Source organism: Aulonocara stuartgranti (genome assembly GCF_965226115.1).
Source record: "Aulonocara stuartgranti genome assembly, chromosome: 23".
In the NCBI taxonomy this organism is placed as follows: domain Eukaryota; kingdom Metazoa; phylum Chordata; class Actinopteri; order Cichliformes; family Cichlidae; genus Aulonocara; species Aulonocara stuartgranti.
The window spans coordinates 31,997,080-32,016,314 of NC_138958.1; the positions used below are offsets into that span (position 1 = coordinate 31,997,080).

At 40.6% G+C, this 19,235-nt stretch overlaps 1 protein-coding gene across 14 annotated transcripts in view; it reads left to right on the forward strand.

The window, feature by feature from the left end:
- Positions 1-19,235, forward strand: part of LOC309701459 (uncharacterized protein) — a 138,877-nt gene that overhangs the window by 27,421 nt on the left and 92,221 nt on the right. For 13 of the 14 annotated variants that reach the window (XR_014274998.1, XM_082525682.1, XM_082525686.1 and 10 more), the window contains one exon: positions 18,979-19,102. The exons of the other annotated variant lie outside the window; for it this stretch is intronic. Coding sequence is in view for 10 of the 13 variants with exons in the window: in XM_082525682.1 (XP_082381808.1) it covers positions 18,979-19,102 (124 nt within the window). In the remaining 3 variants the exon portion in view is untranslated. The remainder of the gene's footprint in view (positions 1-18,978; positions 19,103-19,235) is intronic. 14 annotated transcript variants of the gene reach the window in all.

The following is a 19,235-nucleotide window of genomic DNA, read 5'->3' on the forward strand; positions in this document are numbered from 1 at the left end:
CGTGCCTGCATGAGCACAGGCGTCTCCAATGCCCTTGGGTCAGAGACCAACCCCTAGGAGGTAACAGTGGGTCAGGGGGCACAGCAATTAGGAAGCAGTTGGAACCATTAATTAGCTGATATATCACCTATACTTTTGTTTATATAGACTGTGTACTGGAAATAACCTCTGGAAAACTTTTCCTCCTCATCATATCCCTGTTAGGCTTAATTCATAAACATTATTACCGCTCATACTTTTAGTCCTCCACCTTAACTAACCCAAAAGCTAGACAATATGATGCAGCACTCATAGAAATGATAATGGCAGGGAATAGCAAATAAGTAAGTGAACCTCAAAGATGATGTCTGGCATTGAGAAAGACTCGTGTGCCCCGTCTTCCGGCAACATGTCTCCTGAATTCACATCAAGATTTCTTTTCCTTTCTGAGGGTTTCACCTGTGATCCGAGCCTGCCTTGAGCAGTTTGATTTTCCTCTCTGTGCCTCCAAGCCAGACTGTGAACTTTCAAAGGCTGCGAGTGAAGTCGTGGTGAAAATTCAGAGAGGGGGTAAGTTAAGCCTGTGAGCTCCAGAGCTGTGCAGCTGAAAGGGATGCTGGATGGGAGGATGCTGCAGTTGTTTTAGAAACCATAGAAATGCGGGTAGTAATGGGGATTGACAAGGCCACCCACGTGAGGGAAAGACAGTGTGCTAAGACAGACATGAGCGGATGCGTGAGAAGAAAATGATGTGCACAAGTGTGATTGTGTGAGAAGACCCTTTCAGAGAAATGCCATCAAACGCCCCGTGTGTGGTATGTTGGGGTGATATCCTTGTGAGCAACACACAGCCAACACTTCAGTTCAGTGATAAGGCTTTTCCTGCCATTGCTGCACCTCTCTAACCCACAACCAAAGGATAAGCGAGAACACAGCAGAGCTCCTCAGGAGCAGCAGAGGCCATTTTGCCAAGCCGCCGAGTGATTGACAGGGGCTGACGATAAAGGGAGAGAGGAGGGGCGTTGAAGGATAGCGGCCTAGGTGATGGAGTGCTCATAGGGAAGAGCAGCTATTGAATCCTCTTTTTAATCTGTCTGTCAAGGTTATTGAAAGTGCTGTCTTCGTTATTGCATGGCAGCCTTGGACTTGGATGGACCGTAAGTATAAGAGCGTGCCGTGTTCTGGCAAACAAATAAACAAGCTGTAAGCAAATACATACAGACCAATAAATGTACAGAATATAAAAGCAAATAAAAGCAATAGAGGCTAATATGCATGGCTGAATTTGTAAATGTTCCCAAGTGGACAGATCTCATCCAGACCTGCTCTCTCACTTTGAGGTGCACTCTTATCCAACCAACGGCTATTCTTTTTGCCCTCAGTCAAAATCCACCCCCCCCACCACCACCATGCTGCTGTTTGAGCTCCGGTTAGACCGAGGGGGCTCCACTCCAAACTGGACCCCTTTTTCAATCGATGTTCATCAGCAGGGCTAGCAATAAGTTGTCAATGGGATTCTCATTAGAATTCAAGTATGCTTTTGAATAATATTGTATAGTACTGAATCACACTGACAGATGACTGGGTGAGTGGCAGTTGAGAGCTAGTCATGGAGTGAATTTTAATCAAAAGAGGCGATAGTGTCAGGCTGAAATTGATGTGTCTGTATCAAACCACTACTGCATGTTCCTGTTTTGTTGAATAATCTTTAGAAGAACAGGGTTTACATAACTTATCGTACCCTCGCAGTAGTTTGAAAGGTTAAGACTTTCATTATTCTATACGTTTTTTGTATTGTTGATCTATCTAAAATATCTCCTCTTAGTTTCTACTCGAGATGTAAATTTTTGACAGTGTGTCAATCATAAAGTATCTGAAGTTTTACATGGTTAAGGTTCCCTGCTGTGCTTAGAGCGCTAATACTGGATTTTTGTTCATAGTTTCAGGTTTCCATGAGATATTAGGGACTTGGAGGCTGGTTGTAGCTTGTAACCACAATAAAAATAAATTAGAACACATTAAATATTTAAGAGGGTAATGATTTGAAAGCAGAGGAATCATAAAGTCACAGGAACCAACAAACAAAAAAAATTCACACACTTGAAAAGCAGCAAAATCCAAAATACTTCAGGCCCTGTACTATAAAGCAAGTTTAGCATATCCAGGATATCTTTGTTTTCCGGCTTCACTTACTCGAAAACTGTAAATCAGGCTAAACAGTTGCACAAATTTGGCTTTCAACTCAATACGTCAGCTCAGAGAGTGTGTGTGTGTGTGTGTGTGTGTGTGTGTGTGTGTGACAGAGGTCTGAGGCAACTTCCCGCAATGGTGACGCTATCCGGTCTTTAAGTCTGACATCATTATCCATTTCCGGGTCTAAACTTCAGGTCCCAAAGTCAAACGAACACTGAGGCATCACTGAGAGTTAAAACTGTCTAAATTCTTTCATCTTTAATAAATGATCAGCGTTGCTGCTCTACCAGGTATAACAATTAAGTTTAACATCCAGGCATCCATGAAAACAGAATTTATGAAATTTCACAGAGTTAGAAGTTAGCAGGGAATTAGCTCGCTAGTTTCCACCTAAACATGATATACCATATTCTGACTGAGGGATTTCTGAAAAATTAAAATGCACAGCTCTGCTATCACTTCCGACATAAATGAAGACAGGAAACTAAACAGCAGTGACTTTTGTAGGTTTACTGAAGTTGGGCTAGCTGGTATATAATGATGTGCTATGTGGTGGCTAGCTACGCATCTATGCATAATATAAACACAGTGAAGGTGGAGGACGAACGCAAACTTTTTTCCACTCGATGAAAGTTAACGCGAGGGTTCCCGATGGTTAGGGACAAATGTAATCGCATGGCAGGATCCTGTAAATGGACCAAACTTTAGTCGGGAGAACAACTGAGATAATCCATCCACAATAAGAGGTCAGTGCTGCATGGGCTGGGCTGTAGTTACATCGTAAGGTTTTAAAAAGTGAGAGAGGCTGACAGTGATCACTGACTTTTTAAAGGGGCTTGTTCAGATTAAATAGAACAAGATACAAAACATTAAAACATTATAAAAACACAATAGTCTTAATAAATGCAGAGTAGTCTGGACCCGGAAGCAGGGTCAATATGTCATCACTTAAAGACTGGATAGAAGAACTATTGACTCGAAAGAGGTGTTTTAACCTGCTCCAGAGCAGGTAAGGTTTGCAGCATAAGTTGCCATGGTAATGTTCTCTAGTACAAACTGAACAACCTTCATATTTGTGAAAACCCAGGATTAGCGCCGAAGCTAACTGGATAAGTCTAAATCCTGCTTCATAGTACTGAGGGGTGTATTGCGAAGGGATATTAATGTGAAACTTAAAAGTCAGAGCTTTCTGTGTCACTACAGTGGTTCTCTTGTTACCTGGCTAAATCACCATGGTAACTTATGCTGAACACATAACCTGGTTGAAAGCAGGTTATAATATAATAGTTATGAATACACTAGTTTGAGAGCAAACTATTGTTGTTGATTTTCATGTTATCGTTGATGGATTAATACTTTATGGCCAATTTAGTGTGTGTTCATGAGTGCAGGATGGTGTGTAATTGTATATTTGATACACACACACGCTACTTAGCAGTTATACACATTATACAAAATAACATAACAACCCTTGTGTTTAAGGACATATTTATATAATGTTAGCTTGGAGTGGAAAATAAACTTTGTTGTAAGAAAAATGATCCCTACGTTCATCCGTAACATCCTGAGATGTGTGAAATGCATGACCAACCAAACGGAACTAAATGTAATTAAGATGTACTCAAGGTTAATTTGGTCAGTAATGGTAATACGTACGTATGGGGTAGCCCTTTTCTAAATACCAGTCCATTCAATCTGTGTTATTAAAAGCCAATGGTAAAATGAGACCAAGCATATACACATTAAAAATAATTAGTTTGTTCTGTATGTTTTCCTCCAGAGAAAAATGAGTGTAACTAAGGTAGGGTTTTAATGTTTATTATCAGTTCTCTTTTCTTCACTCATGCATGTTTTTTCCTCACAATTCCTTTTCCTCGTCATTCTGCGTGGAGTGCGTTATTCATGCGCTTTGGTTCAAATGGATTGGATGTCGTCCACTCATTTGAGCTCCTTTCAAATTACAAATAAAAGACAGCCTTTTTAAATGGAGCTACTTGAAAACAGGGATCTATCCAAGAGAAATAACCTTCTATTCTCTTACCCATTTCATTAGAAAACTTGGTCACAGATTGCCCTCATACAGAACAACTTTCATATGGCAAAAGTGTTGCTTTGTTATCACTGCAAGGCTAGCTTCTATCAACAAACTAGCCTGAAATTACCAAATAATCCATCAAGAGCCACTGCCTTTCAGAGAGCTCTGCCTTGTATCAAAGGCTTACCTTGCCTTGTATTCAAATTTTCCTGCATTATTTGATTATTCCATTCTTTAGAATATTAAATACGAAATATTTATTCTGGTGCAGTTAAATCAGTTATTTACTCAGGGGAAGCCAGTAATTTTGCTGTCCCTGAACCATCCATGGCCACGAAGAAAGACATGACAAAGGGAGCCAGATATGAATACACTCTTACTCTATACATCTCTTTAATTTGTCCTTTAGTAATATAATTTATTAATCTGCTGTTGACTGTTTAGAAATTATAATATTAAGCTTACATGCATGGGGATGTTTGCTTAAAAGAGAGATTTTTATGACCATAACATTATCAGCTACAGTTTACACTCCAGCCACAATCAAAAGGCTGGTTTGTGTGTGTGTGCGTGTGTGTAGGTATGTGTGTGTGTGTGTGTGTGTGTGTGTGTGTGTGTGTGTGTGTGTGTGTGTGTGTACATAGCCAAGCACTGGTGTGAATACAGTATGTGTGAGCACAGTCACAACATATGCTGGAGCCAGTTGGGAATAGTTTTCCCCAGAGAGTAGTCCACACAGCCCTCTAGTCAGTGCCTCAAATTAGTGGGAGCAGCAGCATAGCTGTGCCTCATCCACTTTAATAGCATTTTAACTGTTATTGGAGCTCTTATATATGAGCATTCAGTGATGCTGGTCATGCCGGCACGCCTATGAAAAGGACAGTGCCACAATAGCCTCCAACTGAACTATGACGGGCCAATTAATGAGCTTTCATTGGGAAACAGTCGTTACACAGGTCACCTAAGAAGTGTAATTAGAATGCATTGTAGATTCCTATTTTTATTGAGAGCGTTAAATTGAAAGAGGGAGCGCAATCAATGGCAAGTCGTTATAACTATGTGGGCTGATAGATTTGGGTGAAAAGTAAAAAAAAAAAGGTGACTGTTTATGAGATGCAAAGCAGCTCACACGCAAGAGTGAGCACACACACACACACACAAACACACATAAATGTCGCCCACGAAGCTTGATAGATGTGTCACAGTGGGGATGTGAATGGGAGCCAATTACATTTATAATGTCAAACGTGGTGCAGAAATTAGCTCCAGTATTATTATGTGAAAGCTAATTGCAAGGAAATGCTAAAATGATTTAAATCACCAGGGCTATTTCAAGACACTAAGACATTCTGAAGATAGCAGCAGCACTAACAATTTGTACAACCCATTTTATAATTACATTTAATAGGTTGTCTTATCAGTACTCTAAAAGTGGATTCGGATTATCACAGGGTGGACCAGACCGACAGCACAAAATTGTATTTTTTTTTTCAGTGATGAGTGCTGCCCATTCTGCTCATAGAAGGGAGAGAGATAATATTCTGGGGGTTAAAGTCTTGGATTGCCTCTTCAAAAGGCAAAGTGGAGCAGAACATCACTGGCGAGGCCATGCTTTGTATTTTCGAGAAGGCAGACCGGAAGGTCTACTATTGGCATTCATCGCCACTTAACTTCCCACCGCAATAGATTTCCTACAGTATGCAAAGACACATGCAGAGCATGTTGCCCAGCCGTCCACAGAATTGACCCCATCCAGCGGCACTGACCTCACCATTGTTGGCGCTCTCAGCATTCAGATTGTATGCTAATAAGGGCGGTGAATGGAGGAAAGGGGAGCAGCAGACACGCTCTGTTATTAAGCATACGCAACACTTGAGTCGCTGTTGCTTATTAATGTTCAGGGTCCAACACTTTAGCAGCATTATGAATTGTTGTCGGGAATGTTGGAATGCCGCTCCAGAGGAGTATAATAATGTTCGAACATTATAAAAAATGTCAAAAGGAATGAAAGTCGTCTTTAAGGAAAAGCTTGACTTTTGTATATAAAAGTTTTTCCACTTAAATAACTGTTCACAGTGCAGATCAGTTTGAAGGATACGCATGTTAAACTAGAGCAGTTCACTTTCTCCAGGTTAGCTGTACGTTTGTTAGATACACAGTTTAAACTGTGGCTTGGACTCACAAAATGAGCTACTAGAGCTGCTGAATTACAGCAAAGACCAGCTGGCGAATAAAGGACAAATGATCAGGAAAGTTTGAAAGGAACCTGGAGGGGATGTAGATCTGTATTCTGTAAGCGTGGGCCACTGCAGGCTTAGGGCTCTCTGTCCACAGCACCTGAAAGCCTTATCCACAGGTGTATAATCAGCAACATAAGCAATAGACCCCTTTACCCTAAGACCACATCATCCACAGGCCAGCCGCACAGACCCAGGGTGCTGCTTGGAGCTTAGAGGGAGATTAAGTTGTGGATTTCATGAAGGAGGAAATGTATCATTCATAAAGCAACATTTCCTAATCGTGTATGATATCTAAAGCATGTCTTAAACATTTAACCTGTGGCTCGCATTGCACATATTCCAAACATATTCACTATAAAAAGCCATATTTGAATCTTACCTCGTTGCTTTGGTGAGATGTGTCACAGCTATATGGACCCATGGTGTCTTTCATTCAAACGTTAGCTGCCAGGCACATGACTGTGAATTACGACGATCTGGGCATCAGTAAAATGTGCTCTGATCTCAGTTACAGGGATTTTTATGTTTTTATGGAACACACATTTACAGTACAAAACATCATAAAACCATCTTCAAGTGTCACCTATGTAGATGCTCTGGTGAGAAGGAGCAGCAGGGACTTTGGTGGGGGAAAACCAAGGGCTGGAAATGTGTTGGCCTAATCAAGCTGTATGTGCAGTTAATTCTATGATCCATCATGCGCTTACACGCAATGGCACATGGTGAATGATTGTGCTCATGTACACACACACACACACACACACCGAACAGATAGAGCTCTGCATGTGAAGCATCTCTGTCTCTCTACCTCACTGTGAGTCATTAGCCATTCCAGACGCAGGGTGATCAGCAGAGCCAGCCTGGCCTGAGACAATTAGAGACCCCAGAGGTGGCTGCACATCACAATGAGCCCTGCGGCCATGATTAAAACATCAGCTGCTTTCTATGCAATGCTGACGGAAAGAGAAAGAAAGGGAGGGAAGAGATCACAAAAAAGATGAAGGAATTGAGAGTTTAGCTCTATCAGCTGTCTATGTTAATGGTTAAAAGAGTGGTTTGTTCATTTTATAAGCTCAAAAACGAGGGGTGGATCTTCATTTATTTTTCTTATATATACATGCTTAATATCCCCCTACCCTCATTTACCACCACAAATATACCGCACACCCAATTTTCTATTATTACACCTGTTTCTATAATGACCTCGTTCTTTAAGAGATGTGAAAATTCATAGAGCTCAAACCCACAGACACACTTGCATAAGACTACAACAGCCAGTGGATTACCACTGCTGCAATGGTGCTATCTTCTTTGACATTTGTGGCTTTGATATGTATCTCAGTGAAGGCAGATTTAGAAAAATCCTTCAAGTGCTTCATTGAGTTGAGGTGCACACCATTCAAAAAGCTTGCAGACAACCAAAATAACTGGAACAACAGATGAAATAAGGCCAGTGCTTTAAAGCACCCACATCGTGACAACAAAGGCAAATAAAGCTATATTTAATACCAGTTATTGACATTCTTAATTCCTTTAAAGGTCCTTAAAGTAAAGAAAAGTTATGTCATTTGATGTATTTATTCATTTAGCTTTCTTTTCACCTAATTACATTTCAAAATATAAGTTGAGAAATATGCTTATGTGGAGAAATGATCAAAGTAAACTGAGCTTACTACTTGTGACAGCTACCTCAACAGTGGTCACTGTCACATAACATTACAACACATTTCTTTATGGGTTTTTTTATTTTTATTTTTATTTGATACCTAACTGAGCGCAGGTGGAAAGGAGCATTTCTAAACTGTCTTTTGTCGATATAGAAGTGGATAGTTTTGAGTGCTTTGAAAAGTCCTGTATGAACCTGTCATGGCACTGGGTCTGTGACCCAGTGTTTTTGTATTTGGACTCTTTGGATTCTGGTTTATTTAATATTCTAAGATTTAATGTATATCCCTGGTTCTGGTTCTTTTAGTTGTTTTTCCTGCTTTGTGTTATATTTGTAGTTTCTGGTCTTTAGGTTTTGTTTTGTGGGTTCCATGTTGCATGCTTTCTCAGCCTTGTCTTCATGTTTGCTTAACTGTTGTTTTCACGTTACCTTTCAGTCTCCCCATCCAGTCTTGTTTCCGTGTTTGTTTCTCCTCCCCACCCAATCTGAGTTTCAAGCCTGTGTGTCTTAGTCTTTGTGTTATTGTACCACCTGTTTTATGTTGACAGTCTCTCGTCCTGTGTTCATTGTGTTCAGTTTTGCTTCCTTGTTGTTCTGTTAGTCATTATTGGTTCCAGCAAATTATGGTGTGATGAAGCTCCGTGAATGAGTTGAATCTTTCCAGCCACATGAAGCCCTGTTTAACAGCTCATTTGGAAGTGCTGACATCTGATGGCCATTCGGTACACAGCAGCCCTTCTGTGATAATACATGTGGGCTACATACAAGTGGATATGTAAACATAATGATGTATCAAATGCAGTTACCCATATGAGGTCCTGTATAATATAAATATATATTATCTGTCTGAGGCAAAGATCTGTGCTCAGCAGCCTCCTGGTCAGCCTCCCAAGTGCCGCTGCCTGTGCCACCGGCCACGTGGCCGTCCTACAGAGCTCCACCGTCTGCGCCGCTGGCCACTCGCCAGCCTTCTGAACTGCTAGTTCTTTGTTTTGGACTGTTGTGCTCCTGTTGCTCATGATCCAAAAAACAGCAGGATGTTGTTCTCATGTTTTGTCATCTGGTCATTAGGTTCTATTTCCATACCTCCCCTGTGTTCCACATTCCATGTTTTGTCAGCACTGTCTTAGTCTTAAGCTGTGTCCCAAAACGTCGGCTGCATTCTTCGGAAGCCGTATTTGAAGGCCGATTACGTCACAGCCAGGCGATGAAGGCTGTCCCAATTCTTCGACTCCTTCAAATGCGGCCGACAAATGCGTCCTTCATTTCCCCGAATTTGAAGGATGGGTCGGGTGTGTCCTTCGTGACCCACCATATCCCAGAATTCATAGCGCGGCCCAGCCAATTCCAGCTTCCAACAATGGTGGCCGCTACTAAGTTTTAATATTACTCTTATTAATCTTTCTGGGTCACAAAAAAAAAAAACTTTTAACATATTTTCAATCGAGAAAGTAGTCGTGTAAACTTCAAATATCTGCTTGGTTTATCAAGACATCGCATATTTGCAAAAGTGCTCCGACGTTTTCGGAGACGTCTGTTACCCAACTGCTGTGGGGTTCTGTGGTCACTTGAGCCGGCGAGAGCAGCAGACTCGTTTTCAGACCCCCGCTGTCTTTCACTACTCAGGTTAAACATGATAATTAAGTCACTTGGATAACTTAAAAATGTAATTATTTGTCTTTTTTCTGTGTTTTATTTGTTCCGGAGTAAATAGGTTTGGCTGAGATCAAAGTTATTAGATTAGATTAGATTCGATTAAATAAAACTTTATTAATCCATCGGGTGGGTTCCTCTTCCTTTTTCACACAGCTGAATAAACGTCAAACAGAAAACTGGTTAAACAGAAGCGTGAGATGGTCGAGAATTTACGCCAGTGTCCAGTTATATCTTAGAGAGCAAGGGGCAGACGGCTGAGTTTATTAAACTCCACCGAGACAGCAGTGACGCAAATCTGAGGGCTAGACTGTCCCATTTCACAGCCTTGCACTTCCGGCCTTCTCGGTCTTTGAAGGACCCAGCCTACGTAGACCGCGAAGGCCGGGTCCTCCGAAGGATGGCCTACGTTTTGGGACACAGCTTTAGTCTCTGTGTTATCGTACTTCCTGTTTTATTTTGACAGTCTCTTGTCCTGTGTTCAGTTTTGCTTCCCCTGTCCTGTTAATCTGTATTAGTTCCAGCTGTGTTCCCTCCTGTTTCCACACCTCTCATTGGCTGTGTCCCAATTCAGGGTCTGCACGCTTGAAGTACGCATTTCAAGTGCGGTTACGTCACCGCCACGCGACGATGGCTGTCCAAATTCGAAGTGTGCTTCAAATGCATACTCCAAATGCGCCGTCGATTTCCCCAAATATCAAGCGTGGTCCGGTGCACGCTTCGTGGTCCCATATATCCCACAATTCATAGCGCGGCGGTGGGTGTGGATAATCTTGCCGCAAAATACGGCAGAAGAGGTTTTTTTTTTTTCAAACTTTATTGAAATTATAAAGTGAACAGTCAATCATTCCAGTTCAGTTTGTACAATAGACATACAAGGCGAATAAGAGTAACAATATACAGTACAATGAAATAAGAAGGATAAATAAATAAGGGAGAAAAAAGAAAAATAGAAAAAAAAGGGGGGGGGGATGTGACAGACTTCATAACAACTTTGTACTTGAAAGTTGTGACAGCTCATTCGTTAAACATTTCTGAATGAATTTCAATCAATGATAAACCTTTTTTATTGGAAGTTAATTTAAGAGAGTTTAAGTAATATTCAATTTATATATTCTTTTGTGTTTGCTTATGTATTCACTCTGTGCAAAATAGGGAATGTTTGATGATGAGTGTCAAAATATATAAATAAATAATAAATAAAATTAAGTTTGAATGTGTTGAATGTGACTGTAGTTTCTTTTAAAATTTTTAAAGCTATTGTGATATTATGATATTATGGTTACCGTGAATTTTTCAGGGAACTATTACAGCGTACAGAAAATATAACATTGTTACATCCATAGCGGTGACATTCAAACTTCAGTTAACTCATTCACTGCCAGCCATTTTCAAATGGCTGGCAGTGAAACACAACAAGACTTGCACCACATTTTTGTCTCACTGCGCAATCCCTTACGTGCGCAAACCCTGCACCTCCTTGCAGGTCTACTTTTACTGCTGGTGGGCTTCAGTTCAACTTACGTTGACTGCCATTGACGTCTATAGACGTCAATGGCAGTGAATGAGTTAATATTGTTGGGTTCAGCTATTCAGCATTCCGAATATTTATCTATGAATCCACTATTATCAGCCACCTATTGGCTCCAGTCAATGGGCACCGAAGCCATTCACTAGTATTCCCACTGATCTCCCCTTATATCCCCAGTCCTTGCTACCTTGGCCGACCCTCAGCTCCCCCACCACCCAGCTTCCGCCTATTGATTGCTACCGCGCCACCCTTCTCTGTCGCCCCTCAAGAGTCTGAACGTTCTCTGATCTGAAGCGACACCACCACTTACCCAAGGCAGCAGTCCTCCCAGAAAAGGCTGAGCTATCCCAGAGTCCCTGTGGTGGGCAGCCCTCTGTCCCTCTGTTCTTATGGTTCAGTCACCATTGAGCAAAACCACATGGGAGCTCCACTCCTGTGCCGGCCTCACCCACAGTGGTTCCACTGAAATCCCTAAACACCAACTGTGCAGTGTTTTGCTCATGTCTCTCTCCCTTTTTTTTTGCCTGCAAATCATGAAATAAGAGAGATTACTCAACTGTGCAAAAAATGAGAGTTTTCATGGAATTCACTTTTTCAAAACAATAAGATATTCCTAATTAGACGGCCGTTTTCTGATTACACTCGAATGAAGGAAAAATAACGCTTGTCTAACGCAACGCCTTATCTAACGGGTTCAAGTTGTGTTGCTGATGCTGTCTCATTGCATTTGAGATGTTGCTGCATTCCCTTCCTGTTCTGACACATGCTATAACGGCTAATTAAATGTGATGGCTGATATTATTCAATTCGGAAACAGTCGTACCTCAAAGAGCAAAGAAAATTACAAAATTGATTTGATGACAGCTAAATTGCAAGAGAAGGCCTTGATTTAACCAGCCAATGTAAATGAGTCTAATTTAGAATCGTGTAATGTGGCCAGGAGAACGTGGCGGGAAATGATCAGGCTGGCCAGTCACAGATATTAAAATGAATTATATCTAATCGGAATTTTAGTCACGCTACATTAACTAATAGAAAGTTATTAACATTTCAAGAGTGTGGGGAGGGGAAAAAAAGCTTTTGCCTGCAAAATTAACAGTGGCTGGGCTGACCCGTGGGCCTGCCGATGTGAACACTGTAATGACAGCATAATGGCATATTTACATTTAAAACCTCGCTGGCTAATATTCCGATTCCGAATTAGACGTGAAGTCGAGGAATATTTGGTTTGGCCTTCTGGCCTTTCTGCCGAGGGTTTCTCCGATTTCAATAGTAAAGTCTAACTTTTAATTTCTTTCGCCATTTCTGCCTAATCTCTTTATTTTTATGCACCCTCCCGTCTTTGGTTTGGTTATAGTATGTCTTTTATCTGGCATGTTACGGGAAAGTGCCAACTCCTTCTCTTGTTGCCTTTATTCCTGCTTTCATCCTTTCATGAGAGTATATCTATAGAAATATTGTGTTTCTCTACCTGTGTCGTCTTTGTTCCCTCTCTCGTGACGAGCCCAGCATGTCTTTAGGCTAGAAGGCCATCCCTGACAGCTATTTTACCTCTGGCAACTGAGTTTTGTATTTTAAGCGTTTTACTTTTATATTAATTTTCTTTGCTCACCAATATCACTTCAGTCTCTTGTGCGTCTTCAATCTGCCTGGTTTTTTAAGTTCAAGGACTGCTAAGAACACAGAGGAGTGCTTAAAGATGCAGCTTTTGAGGCTGTTGATACCTGCCAGGTTTTGCTAATTTTCAAAGGACAGTGAATATCCATAATGAAACAGCGCCCACTAGTCAGCCAAGGACAACTTAGGCATTCAAAGATGTTTCATCACTTATCACACACACTGCCCACTAAGCCATTAGTATTCACAACACATTAGAAGTTTCATGGACATCATACAAGCCTATTCAGATTAACTCAAAGCATAGTCAATCCTTAATAAAGGCATCAAAATCTTTCAGTATTCACAAAGTTTGTTTTCATGACTGGGAGGTTATTCAAATTCCAGTGTTTTTCAGTAAGTGAATAGAACAATTTACAAGCACACAATGTGTATATGTGTCTGCATATGTGTGTGTATCTCCAAGTGTGTGTCTGTTATTGTTTCTGGGTTTCGCCAGAGTTGGGCTGACCTCTGGCTCGACACGTTCAGCGCCAGACATCACCGGTCCTCTGCTCTCCTCATTTCCACTCCTCCGCTCGTCTGCAACAACTCTGTTCATCCGCAGCAAGCGATGAAATTTTTACACTGAACAGACTGTCTTTTTTTTTATAATTTAGCATGGCATGGGGATGAGCAGGAGTAGAATAGCTAGTGCGGCGTAGTGATGTGGGTTTAATGTTTGATAAAAAAAATAAAGAGAGAACATCATTCAACAAGGTTTGTCATTGCGAATTTAAAAGCACTGTGGTTTCAGAAAGGGTTAGCTTGAGTGCGTGCATCTGTGTTTGCATGAGGGAGAGATACATGAGGAGAGACAATACTGGATTCATGCATGTCAGGGTCCAATCGTAAAATGTTCCCTGTGCAAAATGTACGATGGTATTTGAGAAAAACATGAATGCTCGCTTCTCTGTGTCCTTTTAGGTTGACACTTTTAGCTTTTGACATTCATATGGTACTCGTGTGTGTGTATGTGTGTGTGTGTGTATACCTTGTTCGTGGCAGTGGTGGACTGTTTAAAAGGGGGGGAAAAGCAACAAAGAGCATCTTGGGCTCTGACGTTCAGCCAGCAGACCTTCCTCTCAGCCCACCATCTGCTCCCCAGGTCAACCCCCCCACCACCACCAAACACACACGCACCGTTCTTGGTGCCTGTGAGCTTAGTAGCTGCTTTAGAATGCACTGATGTGTGAAGCACTAAGAGAGCAAGCTTGGATTTTCTGTCTACTACAACTTCCCCCAGCAGCCACTTTTAAACACCTCTTTTAAAACAGGAAATTCTACTGCACTTTAATGCAGAAACACCTCGCACTAACCTTGAAAGCAACCATTTGACTTTATTTTAGTCCTGACCAAAAAAACCAAAAACCCAAGAGACAAAGAGATCAGCAGCATCTTCAAGGGTCTGGATAATATTAGTCCCTTAAGGCCCTGATTTCTTGGCAAGTTTCCAATCACGAATTTGCAATACTGTTTCATTTAAAGTACCAGTTTACTGCCTTTTTGTGCAGTACCCGAATCACTACATCAGAAAGTTTTGCTTATCAAGGTGAAAAGGACTTGTGTTTTTATACTAGATTTAGCCATTAATGAAGCTGATAAAGTTTTAAGACATATATTTAACAAAAGTATAACTTATTTTTCCAACCTTTTTTGGCTTTTTATTTGAAATTTTTTGAAATTTGCTTTTTAAAAAACCCCCAAATTCAATAGTTCTTCTGTGCATATGTTTGTTTGTTTTTTAATGCTCCAAAGACCACTGAAATTAAATGGCTTCATACTCATTGAGATAGGGGCTTCAAAGTAACCACTCGTAGACATAGATGGGAGTGGTTGTATTTACCATGCTGTTAACACTAAAATAGGGATTGTGATCTCATAAGTTTGGAGATATTTTGTTTTCGGAAACACATTTTTGAGCCTGTGGCTTGATAACATGTGTTTTCATGTTCCAATTCAATTGGTTCTTGAGAACCAACAACTCATTCTCTTCCACTTATCCTTGTCAGGGTCACAGGGGGGGCTGTAGCTCATCCAGTCTAACAGAGAGACAGACAGCCATTCACACCTATTTGTCAATTTAGAATTGCCAATTAACCTATCCCCACTAACTTCAGTCAGAGTATCCGGGAGAACATGCAAACTCCACACGGAAAGGCCCCGGCCAGGTGGTGGAATCAAATGCAGGACCTTCTTGCTGGGAGGCAACAGTGCTAATGCCCGTGCTACTACAGCAACTAAAATCACAAATGTAAAGTTCATGGTGTCACTAAAGGAGAAGTTATCCTTAGAAGTTATCATTAGAAATGACCACATATTGTGTGGGATTTAAAAATTCACCAATGATAAAATGGTAAATGGACTGGATCTTATATAGCGCTTTTCTACTCTAGCTGAGCACTCAAAATGCTTACCTACAAGCCAGGATGGATCTGTACTTTTATGTTGTTTCCAAATACTGACCGTAGCAACTGAATGTTGCAGCCCAAATCAAGATCCAAGACCTGCCGACATTTTTCCAATCTATTGTCCATTTTTGAGGAGCCAAAATTGTCGCTGATCTCTGTGGTCCTCTGATGCTCTATCCCATCTGCTTCAAGGGTTGACCTGCACTCAGAAATGGTCTTTTGCATAGTTTGGTTTTCACAAATGACTATTTGAGTTGCATTTCTATCAGCTCAGTCTGGCCATTCTTGGCATTTTTTGTGCCAAGAGAAGTGATTGTTTTCTCTTTTTCAGAGCATTCTCTATAAATCCTGGAGACGGTTATCCGGGGAAAACCCTGGTAGATCAGCAGCTTTTGAAATACTCAAACCAGCCTGTCTGGCACCCACAAGCATGCCATGTTTAGAGTCACTTAAATCCCTTTTGTTCCCCATTCTGATGCTCGGTTTGAACTTTAGCAAGTTTTTTTGACCATGTCTCCTTGCTGAATTGAGTTGCTGTTGATTAAATATATATATCAACAAGCAGCTAAACAGGTATACCTAATAAAGGGGCAGTGAGTATAATTTCTTTTTAGTGAATTATACATGCATTTTCTAGCGCACGTCACAAAGTAGCAGAAACCCTGTATAATTACCGTAAGAACCATAACTCATGCTTTGTGTGAGACAGCTGACAAGTAAAAAATAGCTACTTGTCATTGAAAGGACAAGACCTGACTATGACTATGAATCAGTACCACTGGTTATGTGATTGCAGAATGTGTATGCTATGCTATGTGTTAAATGTTAAATGCTACAGTTCGTCAAGCCAGCAGAGGACAGTGAAACTGCAGTGATGTTAAGTGTTAAATATGTGCTTCACTGTGTCCTTCAAGCAACTGCCTGCATCAGTCTAAACTTACCAGCAAACACCTCTGAGATCTTCAAAGTAAATGTGTGTTTTTGTGCAGTCTCCAAGGTATGCCAAGCAATTTAATTGTTGTTTTCTTGATTTTCACGTTTTCAGACTGCATCAAAGACTCTCCAATAATTTTCTTTTACTACCTACCGAGTTATTTTGATGTATGCACTATGCTGGCCTTGCTTTATATAATTATGCTCACGGTGATGGTCAGTTAAGGGTCTGCATGAAAAAGACTAAGAGAAAGTCAACGAGAGTGCAGACATCTGCTGATCTTGTTTTTTATGTTTATGTATGGAGATATGCATCATAGAGACAGCATGCTTGTATGTGTTGAATTGGAGATCTGCATCTATGTACGTTAGTACATGTAAATGTGGATAAAAACAAAACAAAACAAAACAAACTAAAAAAAAAATTCTCCCCCTACCACTTTACAAATGAAATCAGTGCTGTGAGGCGGTGGATTAATATCATAAGGAAGGCCAGAGTGGGCCATTAGAGTGGTGTAATGTTGCTCTGGGGCCTTCTGATGGATGGCCATCGGCGCTACGGCCCTATTTGCACACAGTCACCTCTGTGGTAGCTGCTATTAGCAGGACATGGGAGGTAAGGGCTAAGGGATGGTGGTGAGGTTGCTGTACCAAGGTTTTATTATTAGAGAGGTGTATGTGTTTGTTTTCCACTGTATGTGCCGGTGTGAGTATGCGAGTGTGTTCAGATTTGTGTATTTGTGAGCATGTGTTACTGCAATTATGAATGAGTGTGCGCGCGCATGTGTGTGTGTGTGTTTCGACTCTTTAACAGACAGATGTTGCGCTCCCCACTCTCCACTCTATCTAACGTGTCTGTCTCTCTCAGTGGACGGCGGTAGTAGGCAGCAAACACACTCAGTGTAATTAAGACAAATTAGCCTGGATGGCAGCTTTCAATAACACCAACATGTGTTAGGAGGTTTTTACAGAAGAATACAATCAAAATCATCATTAGCTAATCAATTATAGAAAACAGAGTCAAATTTTCCACCTTGAAGCTCTTGTGGATTAATAAGACGCATTTATATTTTAAATAGGTTTATCTTATCCCTCTCTCCTTCGTGCTACTTTCATAACTCTTTCTTTCTTTTTTTTATTTGGCTGAAAAACGGCAAATTGGAATCAGAAAGCCTTTATTGTCATTGTACTTGGCAATACAATTTAATTAGGAGTTTTATGCCTATGTGCTGCTTTAAAATAAATAAACACATACAAGCATAAAGTGCAATATAAATTTTACAGATAAAATGACACATTTTAAGTTCATGTTTTGGTGCATGGTAGGAAACAAACAACTACTGACAGCCCTGACAGTATAAAATGTTTCTTCCAGGTCTGAAAAATGTTGACGTCTGTGGTTGTAAAAACACTTCTGATCTTATAGAAGTCTTGGGGAAAATAACTTTCTGGCTTGACTTCTGATTCTTCTGATTGCCTAATGAGTTTTCAGCCAAGTTGTTAGGTAGTGTCAGACCCACCCGGTGAATACTCCCAATGTGAGTATTCAAAACAGGAATTCAGATATCACTGAATAGCATCCTGGTACCTGGATCCATCTTTCATACTGTCTATGATTAAAACACTATAGTTGCCTATGCCGCCTCCATACTTGGCTTCCGGTTACCAACTTTCTTAGAAACAACACGTTTCCAAACATCGAATAAACAATCCTGCTTAATTAGACATAGGGTTTTAAAGAGCTCAGCAATAGCTTTTCATAACTGCACAATAACATTCCTAACTAAAACTGCAGTCAGTTTACAGTGTTGCAAGTTGTTTTTGTTGTTGTTTAAAAACGCAAATCCTCCCATAAAATGCTGATTGTATAAACTGGAGGTGCACAGTACATAATGTAATGTTAAATGACTGACTCAGTTAACTAAACTTACTGGAGGCCTTAATTCTCTTCATGTCAGCCCTCCTTTGTGCTTTCTTTTTTTGCCATTTTCTCTGATTATCTTCACTTTTATCCCCTCCCCACGTTTTCACTTTCGAAACTTTTTGTTCAGATATGCAGCTTACAGTACTACGAACAGTTAACAGTAAGTTCTGAACAATGGGTGCTTGATTTCAGACAAAAGCAGCTCATCATTTGTATTTGACCCTTGTGAAATGAAATGAAACAAATACATTGTATCATGTTGTCACTAGGTAAACTAATAACTAGTTGTTTGAAAGCACTTGTTTAATAGATACTGTAATCCTAGAAGAGTAAAACTAAACAGTTTCATCCCTTAAGATTCTTTTAGATTTGCTCAAATTCACCTCTTTTTCCTCTTAGTGCCCCTTTTTTCAATGCTCTCTATCTCTCTTTGTTTTTTTTGCCTCATTCTCTCTCCGTATTCTCCATCTCTCTGTCTTGCTCTATCACTCTCTATGTCACTCGCCTTCTCCTCACATCTCTCTCCATCTCCCGCAACATTTCAAAAGAATGAATTACTTTGGGCTGTCACTTGGCCCTGGCCGAGAATTCATTTTTGTGGGTCAAGTGTTTCAAACTGTCATTTTTGACAGGAACCTTCTCATATAATAACTACATGGATGGACCTTGACTTGGGGTGTTTTAGTTTCTCTCTCACCCTCTCTCACTCACTCTTGTCTCTCTCTCTCTCTCTTCTCTTCATATGCATTCCAAAAAGATCTCATTGTTGGTGCCAAAAGAAGGAGCTGGAGAGACAGGGAACGTGGAGAGTGAAGTCTTGAAAAACGTGGTGTCGGAGAGATCAGTGCCAGTATTTAACTATGGCAAGGTCTACAACATAAGTAAGTCATGGAAAAAAAGGAAAGTGCATAAAAACATTATGCTCACATGTGTGAAGTCAAGTAAAGATGGAATTGAATGAATTTAAAGCCTCTGTGTGTGTGTGTGTGTGTGTGTGTGTGTGTGTGTGTGTGT